This window comes from Gymnoscopelus braueri (assembly GCF_963280865.1).
Source record: "Gymnoscopelus braueri genome assembly, chromosome: 4".
NCBI classification, from domain to species: domain Eukaryota; kingdom Metazoa; phylum Chordata; class Actinopteri; order Myctophiformes; family Myctophidae; genus Gymnoscopelus; species Gymnoscopelus braueri.
In genome coordinates this window covers 33,541,095-33,568,068 of record NC_137605.1, presented here as the reverse complement: position 1 = coordinate 33,568,068, position 26,974 = coordinate 33,541,095, and the positions used below count along the sequence as shown (strand labels likewise).

Here is a 26,974-nt window from a genome sequence, read left to right as displayed (position 1 = left end):
ATTCAGGGTCTGGTGACGCTTTCGAAGGCGGGTGTTGCTCGGTTGAAAATCTGACCGACGAATCGGGATCGGGACAATCCAGTATGAACCAATCGCGTTGGCTCATAGTGGAGTCCCACTTTGGCCACGCCCCCATCTCAGAACTCCGCTGCATTGAGAGGGCTTTCAGACTGAATAATGGAGTGAAACGAAATGAAAATTCAGGCTGAGTGTCAGGCTACCATAAATCATAATCAAAGGAAAAGTTTCAAAAAAAGGATTAGATGTCATATCGCCCAGCCCTAAGTGCCAGTGTTGCACATGGAAAAAAAGCTAATCTTCAAGCTCACAGCGTGTCACACTGCGAACGAGGACCGAACAAGGAAGTGAAGCTCCTCTGACCAGTTAGACTGCATGGAAAGTGGTGGAGGAACAACCCCGTGTAATCAGAGACCAAGAACCTGACGTCCTCACCTCAGTGCCAACCGCACGCACACACAAACACCCACACACATACCCATGCACGCAGACGTGCACGTGGAACGTGGCGTATGAGCTGACGCAGGTTCTGGGCTTCCGCATCTCAGGCCAGAGATGATGATGTCACAGGGGATTCCCTGGTGTGGGGAATCCACGCACAGAGAGGAGGGGGATGCCCCCAGGCAGGCCAGGGTAGTGGAGAGAGGAAGGAAGTGGTAGTGTCAGCAACAATGTGTGTGACCCAGAGTGTTTGTTGGCTAGATAATATGACAACACTGCAGCATGGTCGTTTATCTCTTACCTCTATCTCTCTGTCTGTGTCTGTCTGTCGTCTCACACAAATAGACATGCATAGCATATATACATACTGTACGTACATTTATATATACAGTCTGTCTATGAATCTGTCTATGTATCTCTCTCTCTCTCTCTCTCTCTCTGTCTATATATATATACACACAGTGTATATATATATATATATATATATATATATATACACACACACACACACACACACACACACACACACACACACACACACACACACACACACACACAGTATACACATACATACACATGCCATTGTCAGACCCCTAGCCTAGGCGTATTGGACCCCTTATCTCCATGGCGATAGCCCCTGTGGCCTGCCAGGCTAGTCATTGTTAATGCATGCATAAAATGTACTGGTTCAGACATGCTAATGACTTGGTGTGAAGGGCAGTGAAGCTTACGGGTGCCTGGGATCACTTCCATGCACTTGATTCTAACCCCCCCCCCCCCCCCCCCCCCCGTATGGGATGTGGGGAGGGTTAGCCGTGAGGAGGCTTCACTGGATGGCTCCTCATTGAAGGACTCTGTATTATGTTTAACCCTCCATTGACCAGGGTTCATGAGGGATAACCAACAACAACCACTGGCAGAGCAGGCGGCATACATAGGTTGTGATGAGGGTCCAATTAGACCTTGGCTTAGACGTTACATTTAGTTGCTGTCGGGTGGAAACCTTGTATGACCAAAACCGCTCTTTTCATTAGTATAAAAAGAAAACGTTTTTACAAAATACTGAAAATAGCCAATTTACAAGCTCACAACGCCTCGCTATGCAAGCCGTTGTGAGCTTGTAGATCTGCTATTTTCATGACTTTTGTCGGACCCTCTTGTATGATGGAAAAAATATGGGCCTGGACCGCTGGCGTAGCGGTCCAGGCACCTAGGCTCAGTGTAGCCTGACAGCGCGTTGCGGGTTCGAGTCCCGTTCCCGACGGCCTTTGCTGCATGTCAGGTGAAATATGGAGATACGAGGTTTCTGCCTGACAGCAACGATTTGTAATTTAGATTAGAGGGCATTTAGCTGGACCTCTTTGCGGTGACATGAAATGAGGCTTTAACCAAGTTAACAACAAGTGGAACAGTCGACTTCAGCTTCCCATTCGTGGAGGTCCAACACAACAAGCAGCCAATAGGTTAGGAGTATAAAGGGTGTAAAGATGATATTTGTGTTGTTCCGCGGATGATGACACTTCTGGCAAGGTTATTGATGGTGCAATCTACTTGTGTTTGTCTTCGGCAGCTTAGGACATGTCCATAGGTTGGCCGTAAGAGGCTTCCAACAACTTATAACAAATATGGCGTAAATAAGTATATGGTGTAAATATTTGTATCTCTTATGTGGACATAAATTATTAAAATGTGTGTGTGTGTGTGTGTGTGTGTGTGTGTGCGTGTGTGTGTGTTCAGCGCTGCATGCCGCCTCCCTCTCAGGTCATGTGAGCACGGTGAAGCTGCTGTTGGAGAGAGGAGCCATGGTGGACTCTCTGGACGTCATGAAACACACGCCGCTCTTCCGCGCCTGTGAGATGGGCCACCGAGACGTCATCCTCACCCTCATCAAAGGTGGGGCGCACGAGGAGGCCAAAAGGCCATGTTCTGTGCCATGTTCTTTTGAGTGCTTTTAATTGTTGAAGAGGTGAATGTCCTCGCTGTGGCTGTGTGTCCTGCGATTGACTCTAATGCTGCGTTCACACTGGCAGCTACAAAAGATACAAAGATACAAAGATACAAAGCGCCATAGCATATCTGTCGCTGCATCGCTGCTGAAGTGTTGATCAACACGCTCGTTGATGTCAGCATGCATCCGACGAGCGAGAAAAAATGACTGTAAAGCAGGATGTCCTCTGTGTTTGTGTGTCTCTGTGTTTGACTGTAAAGCAGGATGTCCTCTGTGTTTGTGTGTCTCTGTGTTTGACTGTAGGCTCAACCCGTGTGGACCTGGTGGATGTGGACGGTCACACCGCTCTGCACTGGGCGGCTCTGGGTGGGAACGCTGAGGTGTGCCAGGTACTGATGGAGAATGGGATCAGTCCCAATGTACAGGTATGACCGCATGCACACACACACACACAGACGATTTAACATTTGCATGTGATGAACTGCACTTATAACCCATTAACTCATTCACTGCCTGAATTATTTCTGGCCGCGTTTGCCCACTGCCAGAGATTTTTAATTGAAAAAAAAAAAGTACTCAGGAGCCGAGATACAGAATTTTTAAGTTAACAAGGAAGTGGATGGGAGTCTAGATCTTCGAAAAATCATATCTCCTTGGTCTTTGGGTCAAATTGGAAGATTTTTTTTTTTTTTTTTAAGAATAAAGTTTTTTACGTCCTAGGCAGGGAATGAGTTAAGACCGGGAACGCATCTGTGTCATTTTAAGATTTCTTTGGCTATTCAAAAATAGCAGATATAGAAGCTCATAGCGTGTGCCGCGCACTCATTTTTAACTCCGATCTGTGCTTAGGACCAGGCTGGACGGACTCCTCTTCAGTGCGCTGCCTATGGAGGCTACATCACCTGCATGGCTGTCCTCATGGAGAACCATGCTGACCCAAACATACAGGACAAAGAGGTGAAGGACTTGTATATTGTATACTGCATAGCGTTGCTGTCGGGCAGAAACCTCTTATCTCCATATTTTAACTTTTTGTGTTTTTTCGTAAATGGATGCCTTACTTGATCATACTACAGCGTCACACAAAAGCATCAAAAGTAGCAGATCCACAAGCTCAAAGCGTGACGCGAAGCAACGTATTTTGAGCTTGTAGACAGTTTTGAACAGAACGACATATAAGTATAAGTTACACCTAATGAACATACTGCAGTATGTTGTACATACAGTAATTGCGAACGCAGCGGAAGTGGAGCTTACTATGAAACCGTGCTCGGCTTGTGTGTGTCTCTGTGTCTCTGTGTCTCTGTGTCTCTGTGTGCAGTATGTGTGCAGCCTGCCCCTGGGTGAAATATAGCAGCTACAGTCACGTACCATACATCAAATGAAAGCTCTTAGAAAACTGAACACACCTGTCAAGGTTGCGTTTAAGCCCGCCCCTTCCCCCGGAAGCCACGCCCCGGAGAAGGCTCCTAAAAACTCCCCATTGAAACCCCATGTTAAATGAAAAGTGCCCGAATCGCTCCGAAAAATTTTTTGGTAACATTTTTTTGGTTACTTTTTTTTCATTATTATTTCACTTTTTTGCGTTCGCGCGTCTTACTTGTATATAATATTTACACAGTTAAATGAACACTTTGCTGTCTGTGTGTGTGTTCAGGGGAGGACTGCTCTCCATTGGTCTTGTAACAATGGCTACCTGGATGCTGTGAAACTCCTGCTGAGCTACTCTGCCTTTCCCAATCAAATGGAGCACAATGGCGAGAGGTGAGAGAGAAAAGAAAGGACGGGTTTCTTTCCGAAACAATTGAGATCGATTTTTCACTGTCGATAAAAGCATGAACCTGTAAATATTCACCGAAACATGTGTATGTGTGTGAGGTTATTTAGACAAGGTTCTTTTTGTTTATATATATATCGATTACCATTATATTGTACATGAACACTTTGCACATTTTGTGTGAAGGTACACGCCTCTGGACTACGCTCTGGTCGGGGAGCACAGTGAGGTGACTCAGTACATGCTGGAGCATGGAGCTCTGTCCATAGCAGCCATCCAGGACATTGCCGCCGCTTCCATCCAGGCGGTTTACAAGGGCTACACCGTCCGCAAGGCCTTCCGGGAGAGGAAACAACTCCTGATGAGGCACGATCAGCTCCGCAAGGATGTAGCCAAGTGAGGACCGGAGCACGCACACGATCACAAACACTTAAAGCTAGCTCAAAGTTCAGATCACACAGATTAAAATAAATACCAGTTTCACGTTCATAGTTCACAATTTTGAATTTTTAAGTATTGATTTAAAAAAAAAATACTACTGTAGTTGACATTCATTTCTTCTTCTGCATCGAGCTATTCTTTAACAATAGAATCTCCTCCTTCACATCCATCCCCGGCCCCAAATCATTGCCATTGCACACTTCCCAAACTAAACAAATTACTGCATTCATTGAATCATAGACAGAGATTATTTTTAAAAGCCAAGAAAAAACAGTATGAGTGTATGTTGTAACAATTAAACAATGTGTCATATTATGCAGAAAGTGGAAAATAGAGGTAGATGCAATGAACATTGTATTTTGCCCTTTTCCATGTTTTTATCAAGTCCATCTCAAACTAGAAAGCTGCGATAAGGGTGATTTATACTTGGCTGCTCGCAGGCGTCACACACTGAAAATGGGCGGTATACAAGCTCATGACCTGTTGCTACGTGACGCGTTGTGAGCTTGTAGACCCTGGACCCCACTTTGGGAACCACTGGCTTAGATATTAGAGGAGAAAGGAGGGGTTCCGAGCAGAGAGCAGGTCATTTGTCACTGAGGTTGTCGAGTGGCCACGTCCAATCACAGATGTTTCATACTAATGCACACTGACCACCACCCCGTGTAAGTATTGGTATTGTGTTCATCTCTCATTGTCTTCCCCTCCTCACCCATATAGGAACAGTCACACTCCCTCCGTATCCATCTTTCTCCCTGTCGTCTCTGCACACACATACATCTTCCCCCTGTCTCCCTCCTGTGGATTCCTCTCCTTTTTTTGGTGTCATTTGCACACAGTCACACCTTTATTCCTTCTTTCTCAGTGTTATGGATAGGGTGGGTTTATATTTTAAAGTTTGTATGACTGTAGTTTTGCTCTTTGTTATCCTTATTTCAAGAGTGCAAACTCACTGAGATAAAAGCATATAATTAGAATTGTTCAGGAAAGCCTAGTTTGGCTGATACAGCCATCTATAAGAAAGGTAAACCTATGAGTTAGCTCTTATTTGTGATGCAATCTGTGTTCTGTACTGATGACAGGACTGACAAAATGGAACAATGACGCGATCATTGTTTCAAAAGTCAATCAAATCATGGTTATGGGAATGCGTTTAGCTTGCCAACTATGAACTAACGAAGGAATTTTCTGTTCAACTTAACGTCTCTGTCTGTGTAATTATCTACACAGCTGGACATGTGTCTGTATACTGGAACAGAACAGGGAAGTGTGGTATCAGCACATCAATGGGTGTGTGTGCACTGTATGATCGTTGCACGTGTGTTTCCACTACAATCCAGTCCAGGGATGATGTATTTTTGTAGGCGGAAGGAGGAAGTCTTCCTGGTTCCCTTGACAAAAACACAGGGGATTTTTGCATTGGAAAATAAATGTGTTTAAAATAAGCTCTTGTGGTGAATAAACGTTTATGATACTTACACTTCACAAATGAACACCAGTCGCATTATTTTCTAAGCATAAATGAAAACACAATCATCATGAAAGTTTTTACATGGCATACATGCAGCTGTATGCCTATTATATACCGGTAAGTGAACTTTTGGCGGTTGGAGAGCTGATCATTGTGGGTGACGCTAATCTCTGAATACCGATAAAAGTAGAGTCTTTTTTTTAAAAGAGTCTTTTATGTGTACTAGGCATTAGAAGTGTCATCGCTAGTAAAAAAAGATCCTGTCAAATTGTAAGGTTGATGGTGTCTGCAAAACAAACAATTTCTGACATGTGCATTTCAAGGCCGGAAAATCAGCATGATCTCTAAATCCTTTTTCCTGCAGACTGACGCTGTCTTCTAACAAAGCAGCCCTTATGGACAAAACTAACAGATAACACAGAGACACTTTAGAATTTCAAACATCAGTTTGAGCACTTAACCCACATACCCTTTCAAAACATGTGTAAGCATGGCATGAAGTATGTGTAGAGACATGCATATTCATGCATGTGGGGTGAAGGTTGGGGTCATTATTAACATGTATCTTTTGCATGCATTTTCCAATCATAATCAAGCACAGGAACTGTTATATCTGAATCTGTTATATGAAGTTTAACGCTCAGAATTTTACTGTGTAGTATTCTTTTTAATACATGAGAGAAAAGAGAATGCCCGCGACGCTTATAATTAAATGAAAGTCTCAACAATATCATGAGAAGAACACTCAATAAATGTCCTTTTCACATACAGTAGACCCCTGGTTGTTATGGGGACGACAGTCAGATGAACGTTCCTCAATGTTTATGTAAGAATTCTTTACCGGGATACCTAGTTAATGTCTTGTTTTGTTCAATTCAGGAAACGTGAAGAGGAGCGGAGGCGGGAAGCGGAGCAGCAAAGCCCGCTGGCCAGCGTTACCCGAGCAGAGCCACAGAAGCTCTCCTTGACTCATATTATGAAGGACTTATCAGTGAACGAGGCGCTGACGGAAACAAGGAAATCTTCTAAAACGGACCGCACCAAGAGCAAGGAGGAGGGACAGAAACACAGAGGTACAGTGCATTGTAATGACATTCAAATCAATATGCTATATAATACACTATATAACTATATCACTGAGTCTGTTATGATATTGACGCACCGTGCAAAGCGTAGTTCAAATAAAGCGATCTGCCATCCTTACAGGCCACAGAAGCAGACCCACCAGGAGAAGCAAAGAGACGGACCCCCCTGAGCCTCTAGACACTCTGTCCCCTCCGCAGGAGCACGTGAGCTCTCACCCCACGCCCTCCGCCCTGCACTCCTGCAGGTTAAAGGATCGCCTGTCACCCGCCGGGTGCAGCCGGCCGGCCAGCCCCAAACACCGAGCCCCCGTCGTCACCGTCACGGTCACCGCGCCCAAAGCCAAGGCCCAGCCTTCGTCCAGCGCACGCTCTCCCTCCCCGAGCTGCCCCTCCGCTGCGAAAGCTGATCCCGTCACTAAGGAACGCGTCCTTCCCAACAAGAGGATCAGTCATCATTCCAGCGCACAGACCGCCATCAGCAAGACTGACGCACGCGTCTCTCCGCAAAAACACAGAAACAAGGAGCGCAATTCAGAGAGCGCCGCCGCCACAAGCCAAACACGCGCGCCCTCGTCGAGATGTCGTTCCGCCTCCGGCCACAAAACGCCCTACAGCCAAATGCAGATCTCCGCTGCCCCACATATAGCAACCAATACACACACGCAAAGGGAACATGACAAGGAGCAGCGCAGTAGGAAGAACGAGGCTGCGCGTACTATCCAACAAGCCTGGAGGAGGTATGTTTCTGTGTGTGTGTTTGTTTATAGTATCTGCAAGGGGGATCCAATAGCCAGGTTCTCTAGGTTGGTTGTGCCATGTGGTGCCCACATGTGCCCCCCCCCCCCCTTTTTACTGAATCCCCCTACCTTCTTCTCATCTCTACTACAACCTGGCTCACTCCCCCCCCCCCCCCCCCACCTCCAACCCAGGTCTGGTTGCCATCAACACTTAAGCAGAGGGCCAATGGGGGAGAGAGCGTGGGAGACAGGGGTGAGAGAAGGAGGTAGGGGGCAAACAGGGGGTATAATCTCAAGCTTTCATGCCATTTTAACAAGAGGCTAAAAGTTCAGGCGTGCCGTCCTAATGGCTACCACCAGCGCCTCTTTATCTTCGTTCACCCTCGCACACGCACTCCGTCTCTCTTAGTGCCTGCCAGCCCACACCAGGAGGCCCTCTGTTTCCATTCAGCTTCACAATTACACTCTCTGTGCGCTCACTATTAACTGCCTCGAACAAACTGTTATTACTTTCTGTTTAGCGAGTGTTTGTCATCGATGTTGGCAGCTTTTGGACCTTTGAACAATCCCCCTAGTTTTTTATTGAACAATCCCCCTAGTTTTTTATTGAACTGTGTGTGCGTGTGTGTGTGTGTCTGTAGGTTCCGTGTTAGAAGCAGGCTGAGGGAGGCCAAGACCTCTGTAGGAGTGCAGTCAACTGATCCAAACCAGTCTCCAAACAGGAAGAAGAGTGATGTCCGATCTCCGCCCACAAAATCAACAGCGAGTAAGAGCTCGGTTCTACAAAGCATCTACGGTAAGATTATTTTCCGGTTATTTTAAGCAGCTCCTGCCTGGCTCATATTCAAGACTGAAAGCAGCCTGCACACTGCAAAATAATGTCAATCATTTAGAGAGCGAATTGGGAATGAAAAAGAATCGGTACAACTTTACTTTCTCTTATCTACGACTCTACGATATATTCTGTTGATACAGTGCTAATATGATATCAATATGAATTTTTTTCACTGTTTATTTTTGCTGCGTTCCAAAAATTGCAAATGGAAGAAAGAAATAGACGAGGCACATATTTGTAGAGCTGGCCACGCGCGAGACGCTTCCGCGTCAGGTGGAATCATAAGCATTGTCTGAACGTGAGTGTAAAATAGAAGCAGCTACCGCATCGCTTACATTCCACGATGCTTCCACGCCCAGTGAAATTGAGGCATAACTCATATCCATAGTGGGACAGTATCAGCCTGGCTGTGGGTAATAACCTGTACATATGTAAGTGTCTCCATAGCGGGACAGTATCAGCCGGGCTGTGGGTAATAACCTGTGCTTGGGTTTCACCCAACAGACAGCACTGACCTTCATCACACATCACCAGGTGATGACGGGAGAATGGGCAGAAACCTAGCAGTGTCAAAACACATGCCTGCGCACGCACCCTCGCAGACACACACACACACACACACACACGCATACACACACACACACACACACACACACACACACACACACACACACACACACACACACACACACACACACACACACACACACAGTGTTATCCAACAGAAAGACAGACCCCCCCACCCATCACCACCAACCTTGTGACGCTTTAGCCCCCTCCCCACTCCGAACCTCCTTATGTTGTGCTTTTGCTCCCTCTCTCTCTATGTCAAACAATTTCTCTCTCCCCTCCCTCTCTCTCTCTCTCTCTCTCTGACAATCCCAGCACTGTGAAAAGTTCAGAGCTGTCAAAGGGAATGTCAGACTACAACGTAGAGCTGTCTGCTCAACACACACACACACACACGCACACGAACAGACACACACACACACACACACACACACACACACACACACACACACACACACACACACACACACACACACACACACACACACACACACACACACACAGTTCTCGTTCTTTTTTTTCTGGGCGGGGAAACAGACATTGGACACAGTTTCAAACTGCTGGTTCACAAGTCTGTTAATCACTTTAGATTGACCATTGCATTAAATATTCTAGATTTATCTTACTTATACACACACACCTAGACTATTCTGAACATGTAACTAATAGGAGGGAATAAGAGAACTGTATATTATGTCAAGTGTAGTGAATGTATTGGTAACTCCAAAATACAGGGTAGAGTGGGTCCCAAGAATTGACTCATGACCCCTTGAAATCATAAGGCCTCATCTGTGAACCTATGCAGACTATGCCCAAGTATACATACTAGCCTAAAGATATTCTGGTATAGCACCCATCTAGAGGTTTCTGCAGGGTTGGTTTCAGGGTCCAGCATTCACTGCCATATAGGAGAACAGACTACCATTGCATAGAAGAAGCTGAGTTTGATTTGTCGGGGGAGGTTGGAGTTCCATACACTGGCCATGCCGTTCAGGGCCCTCCATGCAAGTGACTTATAGATCTTGCTCAGTTGAGTTGACCCATGAGCCCAGGTACTCGAAGTCCTTGACTTCCATCAGAGCAGTGCCACCTGTTGTTGTCAAGAGCACCTATGCTGCTACCAACACTTATGAATTCTATCGCTCCTTTTGCATTGGATTGATGCCACCAAGAAAATTCTGTTATACACTTGTGTTCAATGACAAAATAAAATCATCCATCTATCCATCCAGCTTGTGCAAAATCCTACTAGATCAAGCAAAATGCATCACGTCACTCCTATATTACCATTTTACACTGACTGCCAGTTTGTTTTAGAATTGATTTTATTGATCACTTTTCATACTCAATTGGGGCTGGCCCCCAAAAGTGCATTACTGACTATTTAATTCCCTATGAGACCAAACGCAGCTTGAAATGCTGAGATATGTCTCTTATGGCTGTTCCCAAGTCCAGATTAAAGATCAGGGTGACTTGTCTTTTTTCACTGAAATTATCTCCCAGTGGGGGTCATACTAGCGATCTTGGTGGTGTTTAAGTCTCTCTTAAAAACACACTTTTATAGAATTGTTTTTACCCCGCGAATCTATATTTTGCTATGTTATTTATAATTATCTTTTCAAATGTGTTGCTTGTCGTTTGCATGTAATTCCTCTTGTGTTTGTAAAGCACTTAGTAATCCTTTTGTATTGTAAAGCACTTTGTAATTTGTCTTTTGAAAAGCACTATATAAATAATAAAGTTTAGTTGTATTATTATTATTACTACTACTAAGTAGCCATGGGGACCAACATTAGCCTCAGTGTCCATTCTGATTCCTTTAATTGTCTGTGTTGTAGGCAACTCAATGGTCAGGCGAGGACATACTCTTCGGGGTTCCCACTCTCAGCTGCTTCTAGATCTGTCACTTCGCACCCAAAGCCAATGTAAGTATGCATTGGTTTATCCAACAACACACACACACACACACGACTGACACACTTCTTTTGTCCAGTAGCAGCAGTACCTAGGCCTGTCACACAATTATTACATAATCGCAATTATTTTGCATGATCGTTTCTACTGTATGTTGAAAAATGTTCATACATTTTCCAAAAATAGCACTTTTTTTTTAGTATAAAATTATTAAATATGTCCGTAATTTCTTTGTATATTTAAGTTATTTGTCATATCTGTCCTGTGCAACTTTTGATTACAATGCCTAAAAGGCTAAATTCATAAGTTCCAATGTTCAATGCCAAAAACACAATTAAATCGTTAATCAGAATTATTTGTATGACAATTAATAAGTCAAGTAAAATGTTGTAATCGTGACAGCTCTAGCAGCGCGAAGAGCTAATTGAATGCGTTTGTGTTACAGTGAGCGGTATAGACTGTGTGCACCTGTCTGAAACGTTGAGTCAAGCCAAGCAGTTCTCGTACCACCTCAGACCCCACAGTGCTGGACAAGGGACACGAGGCCGGGGCAAGAATTAAGGCTGGACACACACACACACACACACCTCATATTCCTTGATGTTCTCGGCTGCCAGGCAGCCTTACCTCTTTAAAAAAAAGAGAAAATCATTACTAGATACATTGTTCCCTCGGAATGCCATGTTTTCTAAAATTAAGCCATATGACATCACAATCATGACCTCACAGGGTGGGTTCAAGTATACAGTAATACTGTGTGTTAAAGATAACCTTTCATCCATTGTACGAGAAACGCACATAAACGGCATCTCCCTCATTCTTTCTCTCTCACTTGCACACACACACACACACTCTGAGATAACCTTTCCCTCGGCTGTGGAGAATGAAATGGTCTATCAACAGCCAGTCATACAGCTAGCCCACCTGCAGCTACAGCCCCCCACACACACATATACTCTGCACACCAGTCCAGTTTTCAGTGCCTTCGCAGTAAAATCCTCAGTGTTAATTTATCCTTGAGAGTAAAAACAGACTTGTTAGGTTAAATTAACACTTAAGATTCGACTGTGTTCTTTCCCTATAGGAACATACTGAATTGCTAAACCATACCGTAATACCGTTACGTATAGTTATATATTTGCACAAACATATTCCTCTTCTCCTATTGTTGCCATTATTGTGTAATTATATACCTCAATGTTGATAATGCTTTTTTTTTATTGTATGCTAAAACAAATAAACACAGAATTACATTTAAACTGTTTTGAATCTGCTTTATTCTTGTATCAAAAGAAAGTCAGACAAATAAGCCAGGAAGACGTTGACCAACGTACAGCAATAATAAAGCTTAAATTTACAAAGACAAAAATTGACTTTGACTGAAGCAGAAAAGCGACAAAACAAAGTTAAGAGTGTGTGTGTGTGTGTTCATTCACTAGCTCTGCATTTCTGTCTATACATTTGTTATTGTACGACAGTCCATGGGTTTCGTGTGGAGATGGTGAGCTGAGGAAGGCAGTAGGTACAGGTGGACTGTGGTCAGTACATGTCTCGAAGCCCCAAGGTTCCACGGCCGTGAGTCATGGTGACGCTGTAACAGTACAGCAAGTCCGTCAGCCACTGCTCTCTGGTTTCACCACGACAGTACCTCTGAAATCCAACACAACACACACACAGTTGACCATCATAAGTTGTCTACTGTGAGCAAGTTTCAATACTCTGTTCATCATTATATGCATTAGTGTAAATGTCTTTGATGCCATCAAGTTTGTTTTCTTTTGTCTCCTACAACCTTCTTAAAATCAAGCTTTATATCACACTTTGTGCAACACTGCAGTTCAAAGTGCTTCACAAAGTGAACAAAATAACAGATTAAATAAATAAAGGGATAATATGGTATGATAAGATTTGTCTTTGGGTGTTTAAATTGTAGGTCAATGGCTGTGATGAAAACGTAATTACAGGGATCACAGCTTTTGTAAGCCAGTGCGGAAGTTACCTCCTCTATGGGTTCCTACCACTGATTTCCAATGAGAATTTTTTTAAATAAGCTCTGCAGCCAACACGTTCAACAAGATTATCTCCATGTGTGTGCAGTGTTTACCGTGAGGTCTTGTATAATGTGTTGCAGTAGAGTGGCGTTGGTCATCAGGGTGTTGCGCAGAGGCGTGTGCTGCAGTATCATGGACAGCATCTGTCCCAGCTGTGGAAGCTCCTCCTCGCACAGATCACCCACACGCACCAACTGCAGAACCGTCCGCAGCAGCCTGGGAATGGTGCTCAGGGCCGCCACACACGCGCCCCATATTGCCTCTCTGCAAAGATAGCAGTGAAGAGGTCACAACAAGACACACCACCATGCATCAAAACTTTTGCAGAATAATGTTCATTGACTTCTATCGGTGTGCACAAGGGCTTCATTTAAGATCGGTTCTCCCGACACATTATGGTCCTACTAGTAGTTCCATGTTTTGGTGGTTGTTTTTACAAGGGCTCTGCAAGAAGCTAGTTGTCTACGAGAGGGTCTGTGTGCGCGTGTGTGTGTGCATCTGGAGCCAACGTCGTAAATTGCTGGACCAATCAGCGCTAAATGTTGTAATATGCATGCTGCCATTAGTGCTGCCACACACAAGTACCTCCACTATTCTTTTATACTTTTTGAAATATTTAATTGTATAATGGAAGTCACAGGGCTCTGATCTGAATCCATCCTTTTTGGGTCCAAAATTAGACTCAGTAAGTCCACAGACTTTACGGTCAGAGTGGGGGACAATGACATCACAAGGAAAGAAGAAATTACCTACCTGGGTTGTATTTTAGAGAACAATCTTTCCAGTGAAAAAATGGGAACAAAAGTAATCAAGAAAGTCAATCAACGAACAAGATCTTTGGGCAGGATCTCCACATTGGTCAGTAGGAATGCTCCGAGGACACTACTGTAGCTGGAGCACTCATCCAATGTCATTTTGAATATGCAATGGCATTAAAGCAAAACTTCAGACCTCTCAAAACTAACTGGTCAGTTTCATTCCCTGTCTTATGCCACCAAAATGTGCGATGCCCTACCAACAGCCATCAACAAGTGCGACTCCCTACCCTCCTTGAAAACCGCCATAAAAGAGCGACTGGAACTAGACAAGTCTCCTATCTTGCCAAAATAAATTACCCCCCAATGGTTTTCTGTAAATATACTTTTATTGGTGATCTCTTGTATAGTATTGTATGTCTTTATATGTCTTGATGAATTGTATACACAGGACCACAATGGAAACAAGCTTTTTATGTTATCCTTTTAGCATTATTGTATAACTAACCTCTGTACCTTTTGCAAACTATTAATAAAGTATTCAATCAATGGGCTGAAACTTTGCCCAAATTTGGAGTCACACATATGTCATAGACCTGTGGTTCTAAAACTTGATATACATTTGTCCGCGGGCCACCATCTGAAAATGTTTTACGCCAGGGACCCCCAGAAGAAAAGATTTGTGTTAAAAAATGCAAAATGTTCAAAAATAATTTCACAATTTTTCAAAAATGTTCAAAAATAGCAGATCTACAAGCTCGCAGCCCGGCACGAAGTGACGCGCTGTGAGCATGTATATCTGCTATTTTTGAATAGCCAAATTATAAATGGATAAGGTGGTTAAAATGATTGTGATGCTACGTTAACTACTTTAGCTGGGGAACCCCTGGAACCACCCCAAGGACCCCACTTTGAGAACCAATGTCGTAGACGACCGATAGGCCGGCCACGTGAAGTCAGGACATCCTCATTGGAGCCACGACCGTGCCATGCGGATCCTGAGATCCACATGAGTCAATGATTTTGCATACACACCTCTTATGGTTTGTCTCGGAGGGAGCTTCCTGTTGCAGGGTGACCAGCAGAGCCAGCAGGCTCAGGCAGCATTGGGACAGGAAGCGTAGCACCTGCTCATTGGGGTGGAGGGACATGTCCATCAGCCTGGCCATCGCTCTCAGCAGCCCTGCTGCCATACTGTCAGGCACCACCGCAAACTGGGTCTGGAAAACACACGTGCGCACGCCAACATAATCTATGTATGAGTTCATCCAATCAAAGGAAGACAAGGAACCTAAGAATTCTGAACCAAAAAGATTTACCATTTTTGAATAGCCAAAGTAATGGTTATGGCTAAAATCTAAAATGACACAGATGTGTTCCCTGATGGAATGGATTAGGTGGCTGGATGGAGAATAGTGTAGAATAGTGAGAATAGGTGTTTTTCCTCTATGACAGTGGTTCTCAAAGTGGTGTATAGGGAGTTAGGGACCCTCAAGGTTCCTTGTGAAGTGGTTCCAAATGGACCCCTACAGGTCTGTAACTCTTTGAGAGTGTATACATTGTACACCCTCAGAGTTATGGGGTCCTTGACATAAAAAAAAACTGTTGAGAACCACTGCTCTATGAAAATGGTTTCTTACCAGGTACTTGCAAATTCCACTCTGCACGATGTCAAAGCACTGGGATTGTGAGCCGAGAGTCTCCAGGCAGTGACACACCTCCTACAAGTGAAACATAGTTACATACAGCATCAACATCAGTGTTTGCCGTATTCATACATTCATTTGGAAGACTACCTTCGAACATGTGAGTGTTATTCTCTTCCCATCACATGGATGTAAATAAGAGGCTTCTAGAGATAAGTTTATGGTGATATAGCGATTCATATTAAAATATCCCTTCACATTTATACAAGTGAGCTATCCCTTGCTTTCATTTGTTGGTCCTCTGCTTGGATGTTCTTTAAAACATCTGAACTCCTGTCTCACAGATTAGAAAGGGATGTTTTTTTTCTGTGTGCGTGTGCTTTTTTTTTACCCCTTTTTGTCCCCAGTTTAGTCGGAAGAGGCACTGTTTAGTCAGAAAGGGATGTTTCTAAACCAGCAGAGAGGAGGAATACACTATTCCTCCTCTCTAACAGGTCAGGCAATTGGGCTACTGTGGCTGTGATGATCCAAACATCGTCTACAATCCATTATTTCTGAACATTACTGCACAGACACAACAGAAGAAAAAACGTACTCCCAAGTCAAATAATAGAGTTAGTACTACTAGGGCTGCAACAATTTAGTCCCATTAACTACTTGATGTCATGCAAAAATAGCTCAATTAGACGATATACAAGCTTGTAGATCTACTATTTTGGAAAATCGATTATTCACATCGATCATTTTTTTATTAACGATAAAAATCAATTAGTTCAATTGCATCCCTAACGTCTACCTACGCCTGGCTGCTCTGAACTCCCTAAAGCCCCTCCATGTGAAGAGCTGACAGACCATCACACCCTAATGAAACTAATGAAAGCTGATACACAGGGAAAATTGGACAAAAGTTTCAAGCATTTTATGAGCAAAGACAATGAAGAATGTCTATGAGCTGTGTGTGTGTGTGTGTGTGTGTGTGTGTGTGTGTGTGTGTGTGTGTGTGTGTGTGTGTGTGTGTGTGTGTGTGTGTGTGTGTGTGTGTGTGTGTGTGTGTGTGTGTGTGTGTGTGTGTGTGTGTGTGTCAACAGCAGTAATGATATTACCGGGAGACGGAATAAAGGAGCCAATGAATGAAATACACATCCCCTGCTATGCTTGTATCAACATCAACCAGAACTCACACAAACCACATCATTACACACACACACACACACACACACAAACAACAATTACTGCCCACAAACATAAAACAAACCAATATGTCTTTAGTGCTAAAATAAAATAAGGTTACTTGGCTGATAATAGTTCCTGCTACACTGCTTGATTCCATTCCATTCTCATTTTGTTCAACTTAAAAATAGAACATAATGAAGTAGTGCTAGCTGTTACACGTGCAATTCTCCGTACGCGAGCTGCTGCTCTGGAATTTCTCTACAATTTCTCTCTGACTACAATGGAGACAAGACGCTTTTAAGGTGAGACGAGAGGCCGTCGCACCAACTTTCAAAAGGTGAAAAATGTGGCTCAACTTTTCCTCATTATTTTCAAATCAAAATCAAAATTTCTCATTAGCTTTTATCAAATTGAGAGAGAGGGGTGTGTGTGAGTGTGTGATCCAACATGTGCCAGACCTGTGCACCTGTTGGCATTCTCCGCGCCATTAAAAACAATCCCGTCTCATTAGTGAAATCAGAGTCGACACGGTCCGTCCCTTAATACCATCCCCTCCCCCCGACACTCCCCATCCCATGGTCCCCCCCGCCTCTCTCCCTCTCCTTGCCTGTGATTGACTCAGACAGGGAGATGAGAGAGGATGGATCTGAGGCCTTAATTGAGGAGCTGAATTAGTGATTATAGTCCTCCATCACCCCACCCTCCCTCTCTCCCCCACACACATACACAGACACACACACTCTTGCCCCGGGGTGCAGCTACGTTAACGGTAATTTCTGAGCAGAAATGTCAAACTCCCATCATGCCACGGGCTCTCATTAGCATTTCTGCATTTCCGCTGTGCCCGATAACCATGCATCTCCAACCTGCGCAGCGCGATAAAAGGTTCCCCTCTCGGCCGGGGTACCATGATAAAACGTCCCCCCTTCCTCAGTGCACTACGCAAGAGAGTGAGAGACCGGGGGGAACTGGAAAAGACCAGAGCTGTGTCCAGAATATCAACACAACACAATAACCCCCCTCCCTGCCTTTAAAAAAAAACTCTTCCTTCATTGCCCTTGTCCTTCATCCTCCCAAATTCATTATTTGGTGAGAGGGTTAATAACCACTTGAACCCCACAACCCTATTCAGGAGGGGGAACATTAGCCAAAAGTAACCAAGCTTGTAGATTTAGGCCATTTTTGGCAAAGAGATTTGGTTTAGAGCGAGAGATAAAAAACGCACTAAGCATAGAGCCAACTCATGTCCAGTTGACCAAGTCTACTCTAGAGGGTTTAAGTGGTTAACCCATTCAATCCGGGGACGCATCTCTGTCATTTTAGATTTCATTGGCTATTAAAAAACTTGCAGCTATACAAGCTCAAAGCGCGGCACCGAGTGCCGTGCTATGAGCTTGTAGATCTGCTATTTTTGAAAAATCTTGAGGATTTGTGCAAATGTTTGAATTCTTTTTTTTTTTTTTTATCTGCTGAATAGCCCAAAGGAATAAAAAAAAATGACAGAGATGCGTCCCCGGATTGAATGGGTTAAAGGTGTTGTGACAGGGTGATGTTGGTGAGAGCCCACCTCCACGATGTCCCAGTGGTGTGTGAACTGCTCCAGGGGGGTGGTGAAGAGGCTGAGGGGGGAGAGCGGCGACAGCGGGAGGGGGCTCTCGTCGCCGGCCTCCTGCAGCGTGGCCAGCTCGTCGCCCGAGAACCCCGCCAGGGTGGAGAACAGGAAGCTGAAGTAGTCCACGTCCCGCAGGGCCACTTCCTGGCTCCCGACCGACCAGCCGCTCAGAGATGTCCTGGAGAAAACAGTCCCCGACACGGTTAACATTTCACATTGAACCGGATGGAGGCTGAATGGTCCTGATTTGTCATAGAATGAAGGAAGTGGATATGGTCTGTGGTTGCAGGGCATTCGTGTTGACTCACTCATTCTGTAACTTGTGCTTTAGTTGGAAATTTGACTTGGAAACAGAACAAACGTTTTTGTTCTGTTTTTTGGGAAACTCACCCACCATTATTTCCTGAAAAGAGAGCCATGTTGCTACGTTCCTGTGGCTTTGCGTTCCTGATAATATCCATATGTTGTATGGTGCATAAGGGGGGAGAGATAGTGAATACGGACGCGGCAGTACAGACATTCTGATATCATTCTTCCCCCGTGCCCTCCAGGGAAGACAGTTCGTTCTGTGAATAGGAGGGTTTTGTGAAAGCCCCGGGGGCACGTGCAGACAGAACTACTTTCTCAAAGTTCCATGACGAGGCTACATTCCAGCTTCCCAATGAGCTCTTTGTCTTGTCGATATACACACACACACGTCCCTTCCCCTCCGACCCCCAACCTCTCTCCGCTATCAAGGTTTGTATAACACTGCCCCAGTGACACGAGCACGGGGTCACACAGACAAGATACACGCGCACATGGGAATGCACACACCAGTGAAGTTATGAAAAGCTGATCGAGTGTGACGGAACAGGACCCTGACTACGGTGACTGGTGTGGTCTTGGCGTGAGCAGTCTGTTGAACACTGTATGCATCCACGCCAACACAAGGAGAAGATTGAGACGATGACCATAAAGCAAGATGCAATATTGCCACCTAGTGGTTTCAAGCTGCAGCCATAACCTTCAGTCGTGTGTGTATGTACACACATGTACAACTATACTTGTGAGGCCAAATCAGTGTTGATTTTGTCGACTAAAACTATGACGAAAATTGTTCGCCGACTACCTTTATTTACTGACAAAAACTAAGCTATGATGACTAGGACTAAATATATTGACAATTACGTCAACAAATAAAAAGTACACTAGTAAATATTAGGGAGTGACTAGTGGAGAAGAGATCCAGTAGAACTAAAAGACAAGTCGTTTTATGTTTGGTTGCGGTCGGATGTGAGCTTGCAGATCGGCTATTCTCAGCATGCAACCAAGTGTAAAATCAGCCATTACGACGCCATCAAGGCACCGCTAAACATACATTTTAGTCGACTAAATCAACTGTAGGCCAAATGTTCCCACAAGTATAGAAGAATTTGGGAAATAGACATTGTGAGGACCGGAAGAGAAATGGTTGATTTATGGTTAAAAAAAGTTTTTTGGAGTAAGGCTTACAATTAGGAAATGATTCAGGTTGAGGTCAGGTTTAGGGGTTGAGTTATGGCTGATTTACACTTAGTTGTGTACCAGTGTCGTGCACCAAAAATAGCCAATCTACAAGCAAAACAAAAAATTATCATAAAATCACCATCCTAAAATGTTGACGTCCTCACAAGTATAGTAATACAAACGTGTGTGTGTGTGTGTTTCCACGACTTGATATAATGCCGTGATCTGCTGCCATCCAGATAAGTTAAATTGTTTGATTCCATTACTAGTGGCATTCCATCACAGTCTCCTCTGTAACCTGAAGGTTAGTCTCAGGCGCACCTACTTGTGCATACCCGGGCGCCCGTCAATATGTACAGTATTAAAGTGGGTTCATTGTGCTTGTGCTCCTTTTGAACATCTTTTTAAGCTCACCTAAGGTGAATGACGCGAATCAAGGAGGAGGCCAGGCCGGCAGAGATACGGCCGGCGGTGCAGCAACGGCTCAGATTGGCCAGGAGAGGCTGGGGCATCGTGGGCAGGAAGTAGAGCAGCTGCACCAAGCGCTGCTGGGACTCCGCCGGCAACAGAACCAGCACACCTTCCTGCGGATCTGCACGCACACACACACACGCACGCACACACAGAACTAATTATACAGACCTAATAACACGCTACTCCCCTGGGGATGTAAAGATGAGCTACAACTCTATTAAGTGAGATAGTGGGAGAAAAGGGGGAAGAGAGGCAGACAAACAGACACATCCACTGTAGTGAGTGATCAGATAATGCTGTGTGTGTGTGTGTGTGTGTGTGTGTGTCGTTCTGTCGACCTCTGACGCACATGCTGATGTCAGAAGCCTCTCAGACAAAAGGAGTCTTGTGATGGTGAATTGCTGGCTCTGTGGCTTCAGAACGTTGACCCCCTTTTATACCACTTAAGCCCCCCCCCCAACCCCCCCCCACCCCAAACCCTACCCTGATCTCTGCCACATAACTATCAGACCATCCTCCAAGCCCTGGAAATGGATGAATGCTTATGTCACTGGTACAAAACACTGGCATAGGAACCACACGTGTGCAAATAGGGTCACCTGCAGTCATTAGGGAGGCCAGCAACAAACACACACACACACTCTTGGTTCGCTTTCCGTTTTGTCAGGTGTTTAAGTGTGGAGTTCTACTGCCCACTTCAGGGCAATAGATGTTACTGCTATTATTATATGTCCTGTAACACTGACACATTATTTTCCATTCATTTATCATTTATATGATTGTACTTTTTGTTAGCCTATCCTTTGTAATGCCTTTGTAATGCCAACAGATACATATTGAAAACTTTTCCTAATATAATATCCGTTTCCCTAGCTAGCATGAAAAAAGCTAATTTAATAGTTAATAGATTCTAAATAATCCACCAATTTAGCATGGTAATAATGATATAAAATCTGTTAAATCTAACTTTTCATAGATATGGAAATTACTATAAGTTTAAATTTTTTAAGAGTGTGTGTTTTTAAGTGTGTGTGTGTGTGTGTGTGTGTGTGTGTGTGTGTGTGTGTGTGTGTGTGTGTGTGTGTGTGTGTGTGTGTGTGTGTGTGTGTGTGTGTGTGTGTGTGTGTGTGTACCATAAAGTTTGCAGGCAAGGGTCTGTAGACTGTTGAGCAGGTCCTTGTTACCCCGGGAGGCTGCAGCCTGGATGGAGAGGATAAGTCTTCTGGAAAGGGCAGGGTTACGGTGGCCCAGCTGGGACAACTGCTGCGGCAGAGCTGCCAGCCATCGACACAGCATCTTACTCCTGCAGGGGGAAGGAAGGACGGGCAGCAGCAGACATTTAAAAATGTAGGTGCTTATTCTTCTCAGAAATGTGTGACTTCTACCTTTCACTTGAATACATACTCCCTTATATAATTGACAACACTCAACAAATCTGACTCTGACGGCCTCTGGCTGGAGGCCTACAGTATATAGACGGTTGGATACGAAATATATATTTTCTCATCTTTCTTTTTATTCATTGCTCTCAATAATGGAACTGTCCCTAACTTGACCTGAAAGGAACAACATATTCTGACAAAAGTTAAACTGTTTGGTTTGTCTGTCCGTTTGTTTGTCTGTCTTGTGTCTTTTTCTTTACTGTCAAGTGATTATTATTATTATTTATTCATTTTTTGTCTTGTCATTTGTCTTGTTATGACCTTGGTGGGAGGGTGGGGGATTGGGGAAATAAGATGTCGTACACAATGTAATATGCTTGTATTTTCTATGCAATATATGGAAAAATAAAAACAAAGTGTTTATAAAAATTAAAAAATAAATGTGTGACTTCAGGGGCACAAAGATTTATTTTGTAGCATCCCTGATCTTCAAAATGTCCAGGTCTGCCTTCCTCCTCATGGAGACTCTATTGTCCACCTTTAAACCTCTATACAAAACCCTGATTATGTTTTACTGTGTTCTACCTGATCTGATACTGTATGATACCAAATCTTTCCCAGTTCACACACGCCTTTAGTTCCAAAGTTATACGGTAATTGAATTTATAATCTGGGGTTATTACTGAACTATGATGTCAGTATTATGAAACTACGTTCACATTTGGGAATAATCCAGAAACAGAAACATGACTTGACTGGTACAAAGGTTACCTTCCAATGTGAGTGTGTCCTTGCTCCTGTAGATAGAGCCTGCTGTAAAAGGACAGCAGCAATGACCTGATCTTCAGATCAAGGTCCCTCTTCTGGTAGTAGACATACACTGCTGCCAACAGGTCCTCTGTCACTGCTGCAAGTACACCAATTAACATAAATATAAAAAACAGATTAAGATGTCTTTAAAAAAGCCTACAAGTTAATGATGCATTCACACCGACCAATGAGCATTTGGACACCTCGCAACCAGTATAATCTTCTAGATTTGCCAAAACAGAAATACATTGCACTGAAAAAATAAATAATTAGTCTAGCATGTTCCTACTGTAATTGATAGGAGTGTCTATTTCAGCTGTTCCTACAATTCCCATGATGCATTTCACAGGCAAGCATCAGCTTGGCACAACCCTATGATCTATAGCTGCTATTACATGAATATAGCCATTTTTCCATTAACACAGTCACAGTATAAAGGACAATATCACAATCACACCCACCGACGGTAGTGGCTAGAAACCAGAGAGTAAGGCTCATAGTTATTCTACATTGTACATTTTAGTTCACAATGTGTCGCAGTGTTGTGTGATTGTTGTTTGCTATTTTTGAAGATTTGAAGATTTTTGAAAAGAAATAAAAACGGCTTAAGTGGTTATGGTTTTCCATTTGATCCAATTGTTGCTTATATATTTGAGTGTCATCTTATGAGATGGACGTAGATGTGGACAAACACACACAAACACACATAGCTTACTCTTGCTCCGCTGTGTGAGCACCATCTTCCACACAGTGTCAAGTAGCATGTGGAGCTGTCTGTAGGTGAGCTTGACTCCTTTGGACAGAGTGTCTTTCATAAAAGTCTTCAGAGGGATCAGCCAGTCAGAATCTATCTCCTGGCCACTCTCCTGGCTCTGGGAGAGGGACACCATGACTTGGCACAGTGTGATGTTCAGGGCCAGAGGATCCACTGGCTGCCCTAGGACTGCTGTGGCTGATTTAATCCTGAAGACATAATAAGAGTAGTCAGGGCAGGGCGCTGAGAAGCAGCGGAGGTACTCCACTCCATATCCTAACATTATTCTCACGCAAGTAATATAACCACCAAAGCTTGGTGTACATATAATATATAGTAACACTCAAATTTGCCTGTCCAGTCATCATCATGCGCTCACCTCAAGGATGCTACTTGATTTATGTCCCTTACCTCTTGTCGAGCTTCTTCCTATGTTTAGCTGCGTCTCGGATGCTGTAGGGGAAGCTCTTCATGAAGTGCTGTTTAAAATCTCTGAGGTATTCATCACGGAACCATGTGTCCTATACAGATAGGAAGCAGCGTTGTTATTCTTTGCAAGGAACCATTTTCGACATCATTTCTACAGCACGTGTGTGTGTGTGTGTGTGTGAGCTTACTAGTGTCTCCTGGTGCTCCTTTTCTAGTGCCAGCTTTCTCAACAGCTGCAGTATAGATAAGACTTGGTACATGAGGGACATTGAGTCTGGGCTGAGTAGGTGGGCTGTGTCGTTTGAGGGGCTGTCGTTGGCTGTGGCCTCAACCCACACCTCCAGCAGCAGGGGCACTAGTGTGGCAGCAAAGCTCTGGACCGCCTCGGCAGAGGAAAGTTCCTCACCCACTCCCGTTCCAGGGTCCACCTCCGCTCTGCAATATAAATGATAGAGATAATGTAAATAAGGAAAGCAGTGCAGTATGGGTACAGTAGACGTTTTTGATGAGGCTTTAATTATAGGACGCATACCTGAGTCTGTAGGTGGAGTGTGGAGTGGGTTTTGCCCCAGAATGCTCATACACCTTAACTCCAGCTTTGCTGTAAGTGATCTCTTCCCAGTTGAGGTCCACTGGTGTACAAACTCCCTCTCCACAGGAACCAAACCCCCCTTCTGTTGGGACAGCCACGTCTCGTTCCTCCACTGGTCTCTCCTCAACTACAGCTTGGAGAAAACGGCCCAGCCTGAAACACAATGAAGAAATTCACTGAAATCACTTAAACTTTTATCTATGCAGGGGCGTGCCAGTAGGTTTCACCTACTGTTCGATTCCGGTTGGAGACCTGTGATGAAACACCAGGAACCCAGCTAGTATCTACTATACAAAGTTCATGTTCTATAGTAGATTTTTTCAACACTATTTAAATTCACAAAATGTGTGTGTGTTTTAGTCCCGGGCATAACACATGAGAACAGGGGAGACGTGAGTAATGCGGGTAAGGCATCGGGCTAGTCTATCTGTGTCCCTTTTATACCCATATATGAGGATTCCTAATGCCACCAATTTGACATCATATTGTCATATTGGTCCATTACTGACGTCATAGACTATCTTTTAATCACTATTGTTTTTAATTTAAATGTGTCAAGGCTACAACACACTGAACAGCATGATATATTCCATTATATACAGTATTCTTTATTAAATATTCAAAAGGCTATCTTGTGTAAGAGTGCTGTATCTGCCAAACATATCTTTTCGTCCCAGTATTTGTACTGTATATCGGGCAGTACCTCAGAAGCACGGTGAGTTGCCACTGCTGACCAGTCACTTTTCTGTTAGGGTTGATGGACAGGGACCAGCTCCGCCCCTTCACATCCTGAAGCTTCTTTGCTCCTCCGCTGGTGCTTCTGTGGGAGATCAGCTCCAGGAAGTTGGTCAGAAGAAGAGCAGGCTGTGCTGCCAACAGAGCAGGGTAATGTTCAAGCAACACATCTAGGACCTTCATGGCGTCCTCCTGGATGCCCGTGTCGATGTGTGTCATGGCACAAGTCAGGTGGGCACTGAGGAGGGGGAAAAATGGAGCGCCCCGATCTGCCGGAACACACTGAGCAATGAACCTAGAAAACGTCAACACAAGTTTAAGACTTTTGAGCGTAAAAGGCTTGCAGTGCATTGTGGGTATTGGTAATACATTACCACTGATGCACACTAACCTGAGCAGACGTGTGGCTGCAGCACGGACACTGGCATCCTTGTCTGTGAACACGGCTGCCACTTCGGAAAGAAGGCGCGCGAGATGCTGCTCTAATAAAGAGGGGTTAAGTGACAGCAACTCTCTCAGGCCCACTAAGGCGCTCTCTTTCACATTGGCATTGTAATGGAGCAGCTGGGTCAGCAGATCCTAAAAAGAGAGCACAGGGTCGAGTAAACACAATTGTGCATGATCATATGCAATGAAGAATCAATCAGATGTGTGTCAGTGACGAACGAGAGCTTACAGTAATGCTAAGGTTTCTGTGCGTTGTGGGGCCACTCTTGTCTCTTTTCAGCTGTTCAGACAAATTGATTCCCTTGGTGCGGAAGTTGGTGTTGGTGGCATTAGCAGCTTTGGGCTTCGTCTTTCCAACCTTCAGCTTTACTTTCTGGAAATCATCCTGTCTCTTCTTACCTTTGGCCTTCATGTCTGTGGGTTAGGTTATGCGCCTGTCTAGAAACAGGAGAGACAGACGTAATGATGAATGGGTTGCCATGGCTACTCGAACTCGAACAAAACCATACAGACCACGGCCAAATCCATTGTTTCATTTGTACAACAAATTCAGCTGACTGAGATGCACGAACGGGTGAAAAAACGGAAAAGATCCACTTCTAACGCTTGATACACATGATGACATCTCCCCCTGGCAAAATGTAGCATAGAGCAGAATGGATCTTAACACGTTTTTGATACAACTAATACATAAATAAATAAAATACTCACGCCAGCGGTTTATCAAGCATCAACCAATGATGTGCGTTTGACTAATAATAAGCTAATTTACAAAGACATTTTCAAAACGAGCAACATTCTGCTCGTGTTGATGGATTGGGTCCTACAACTTTATGTTCGCATTTGTTTACAATCTGCGCTCGCCCGGTTGTTACACGCGTGGGTCATACATGATGACCCACGCGTGATGACTGATAAATGGCCAATGATGTAGTTTATACCTAGTAAATGTACCTTATTTGTGCTCGTATCGGTCTCGTATTTTGCTCTTATATTATAAAAAGGATCAGGAAGTTAGTGCTGAAGGTAAACGCCGGTTTACAAAACAAACGCACCACAACGTTGCCTTCTATTTAGCCTGAACACAAATCTCTTTACATTGCCTGTACGTGAAATATTGCAACGTTGATAACATCACCACAGACCTAATGTTATTCACCTTATTTGTCTTGTTTTTATGTGTGTGTGTGTGTGTGTATGCTCGAAATTTGTATTGTTTTATTGTTTTAGTTTTGAATGGCAAATGTGTCGGGCACCCAAAATGGTCCTAATTCACATTATTTTCTTTCGCTAGCGTGCAGTGTTGCCATGTCCGCTTATTATAAGCGACTTTGGGCTTCTTTTTCTGTAAAGTTGCTTGTAATAAATGGGTGAGCGCCCTCTGGCGTG

General features: G+C 44.1%; 2 protein-coding genes across 3 annotated transcripts in view; one reads left to right on the top strand and one right to left on the bottom strand.

The window, feature by feature from the left end:
* The window catches only part of invs (inversin), a 60,903-nt gene extending 48,407 nt beyond the window's left edge, over window positions 1-12,496 (top strand). Inside the window, 10 exon segments of the mRNA XM_080425308.1 lie at window positions 2,197-2,352; window positions 2,711-2,832; window positions 3,257-3,364; window positions 4,065-4,171; window positions 4,371-4,580; window positions 6,976-7,169; window positions 7,303-7,918; window positions 8,560-8,714; window positions 11,162-11,248; window positions 11,683-12,496. Of these exon segments, the coding sequence (XP_080281434.1) occupies window positions 2,197-2,352; window positions 2,711-2,832; window positions 3,257-3,364; window positions 4,065-4,171; window positions 4,371-4,580; window positions 6,976-7,169; window positions 7,303-7,918; window positions 8,560-8,714; window positions 11,162-11,248; window positions 11,683-11,798 (1,871 nt within the window). The 3' untranslated portion in view covers window positions 11,799-12,496.
* On the bottom strand, window positions 12,497-26,928 carry tex10 (testis expressed 10). 2 transcript variants are annotated; one of them, XM_080425310.1, is made up of 16 exons: window positions 26,540-26,928; window positions 25,815-26,023; window positions 25,530-25,717; window positions 25,107-25,433; window positions 24,344-24,556; window positions 24,000-24,246; window positions 23,794-23,903; window positions 23,344-23,591; window positions 22,590-22,725; window positions 21,570-21,739; window positions 20,377-20,554; window positions 18,430-18,652; window positions 15,684-15,764; window positions 15,079-15,263; window positions 13,342-13,552; window positions 12,497-12,887 (listed from the first exon to the last, which is right to left on the bottom strand). In XM_080425310.1, the coding sequence occupies exons 2-16, from the start codon at window positions 25,995-25,997 to the stop codon at window positions 12,777-12,779; spliced, it is 2,811 nt and encodes a 936-aa protein (XP_080281436.1). In that variant the 5' UTR covers window positions 25,998-26,023; window positions 26,540-26,928; the 3' UTR covers window positions 12,497-12,776. The 2 variants fall into 2 exon arrangements, with proteins under 2 accessions (XP_080281436.1, XP_080281435.1); XM_080425309.1 differs by lacking the exon at window positions 26,540-26,928 and adding an exon at window positions 26,297-26,437.
* Window positions 26,929-26,974: the final 46 nt, after the last annotated feature.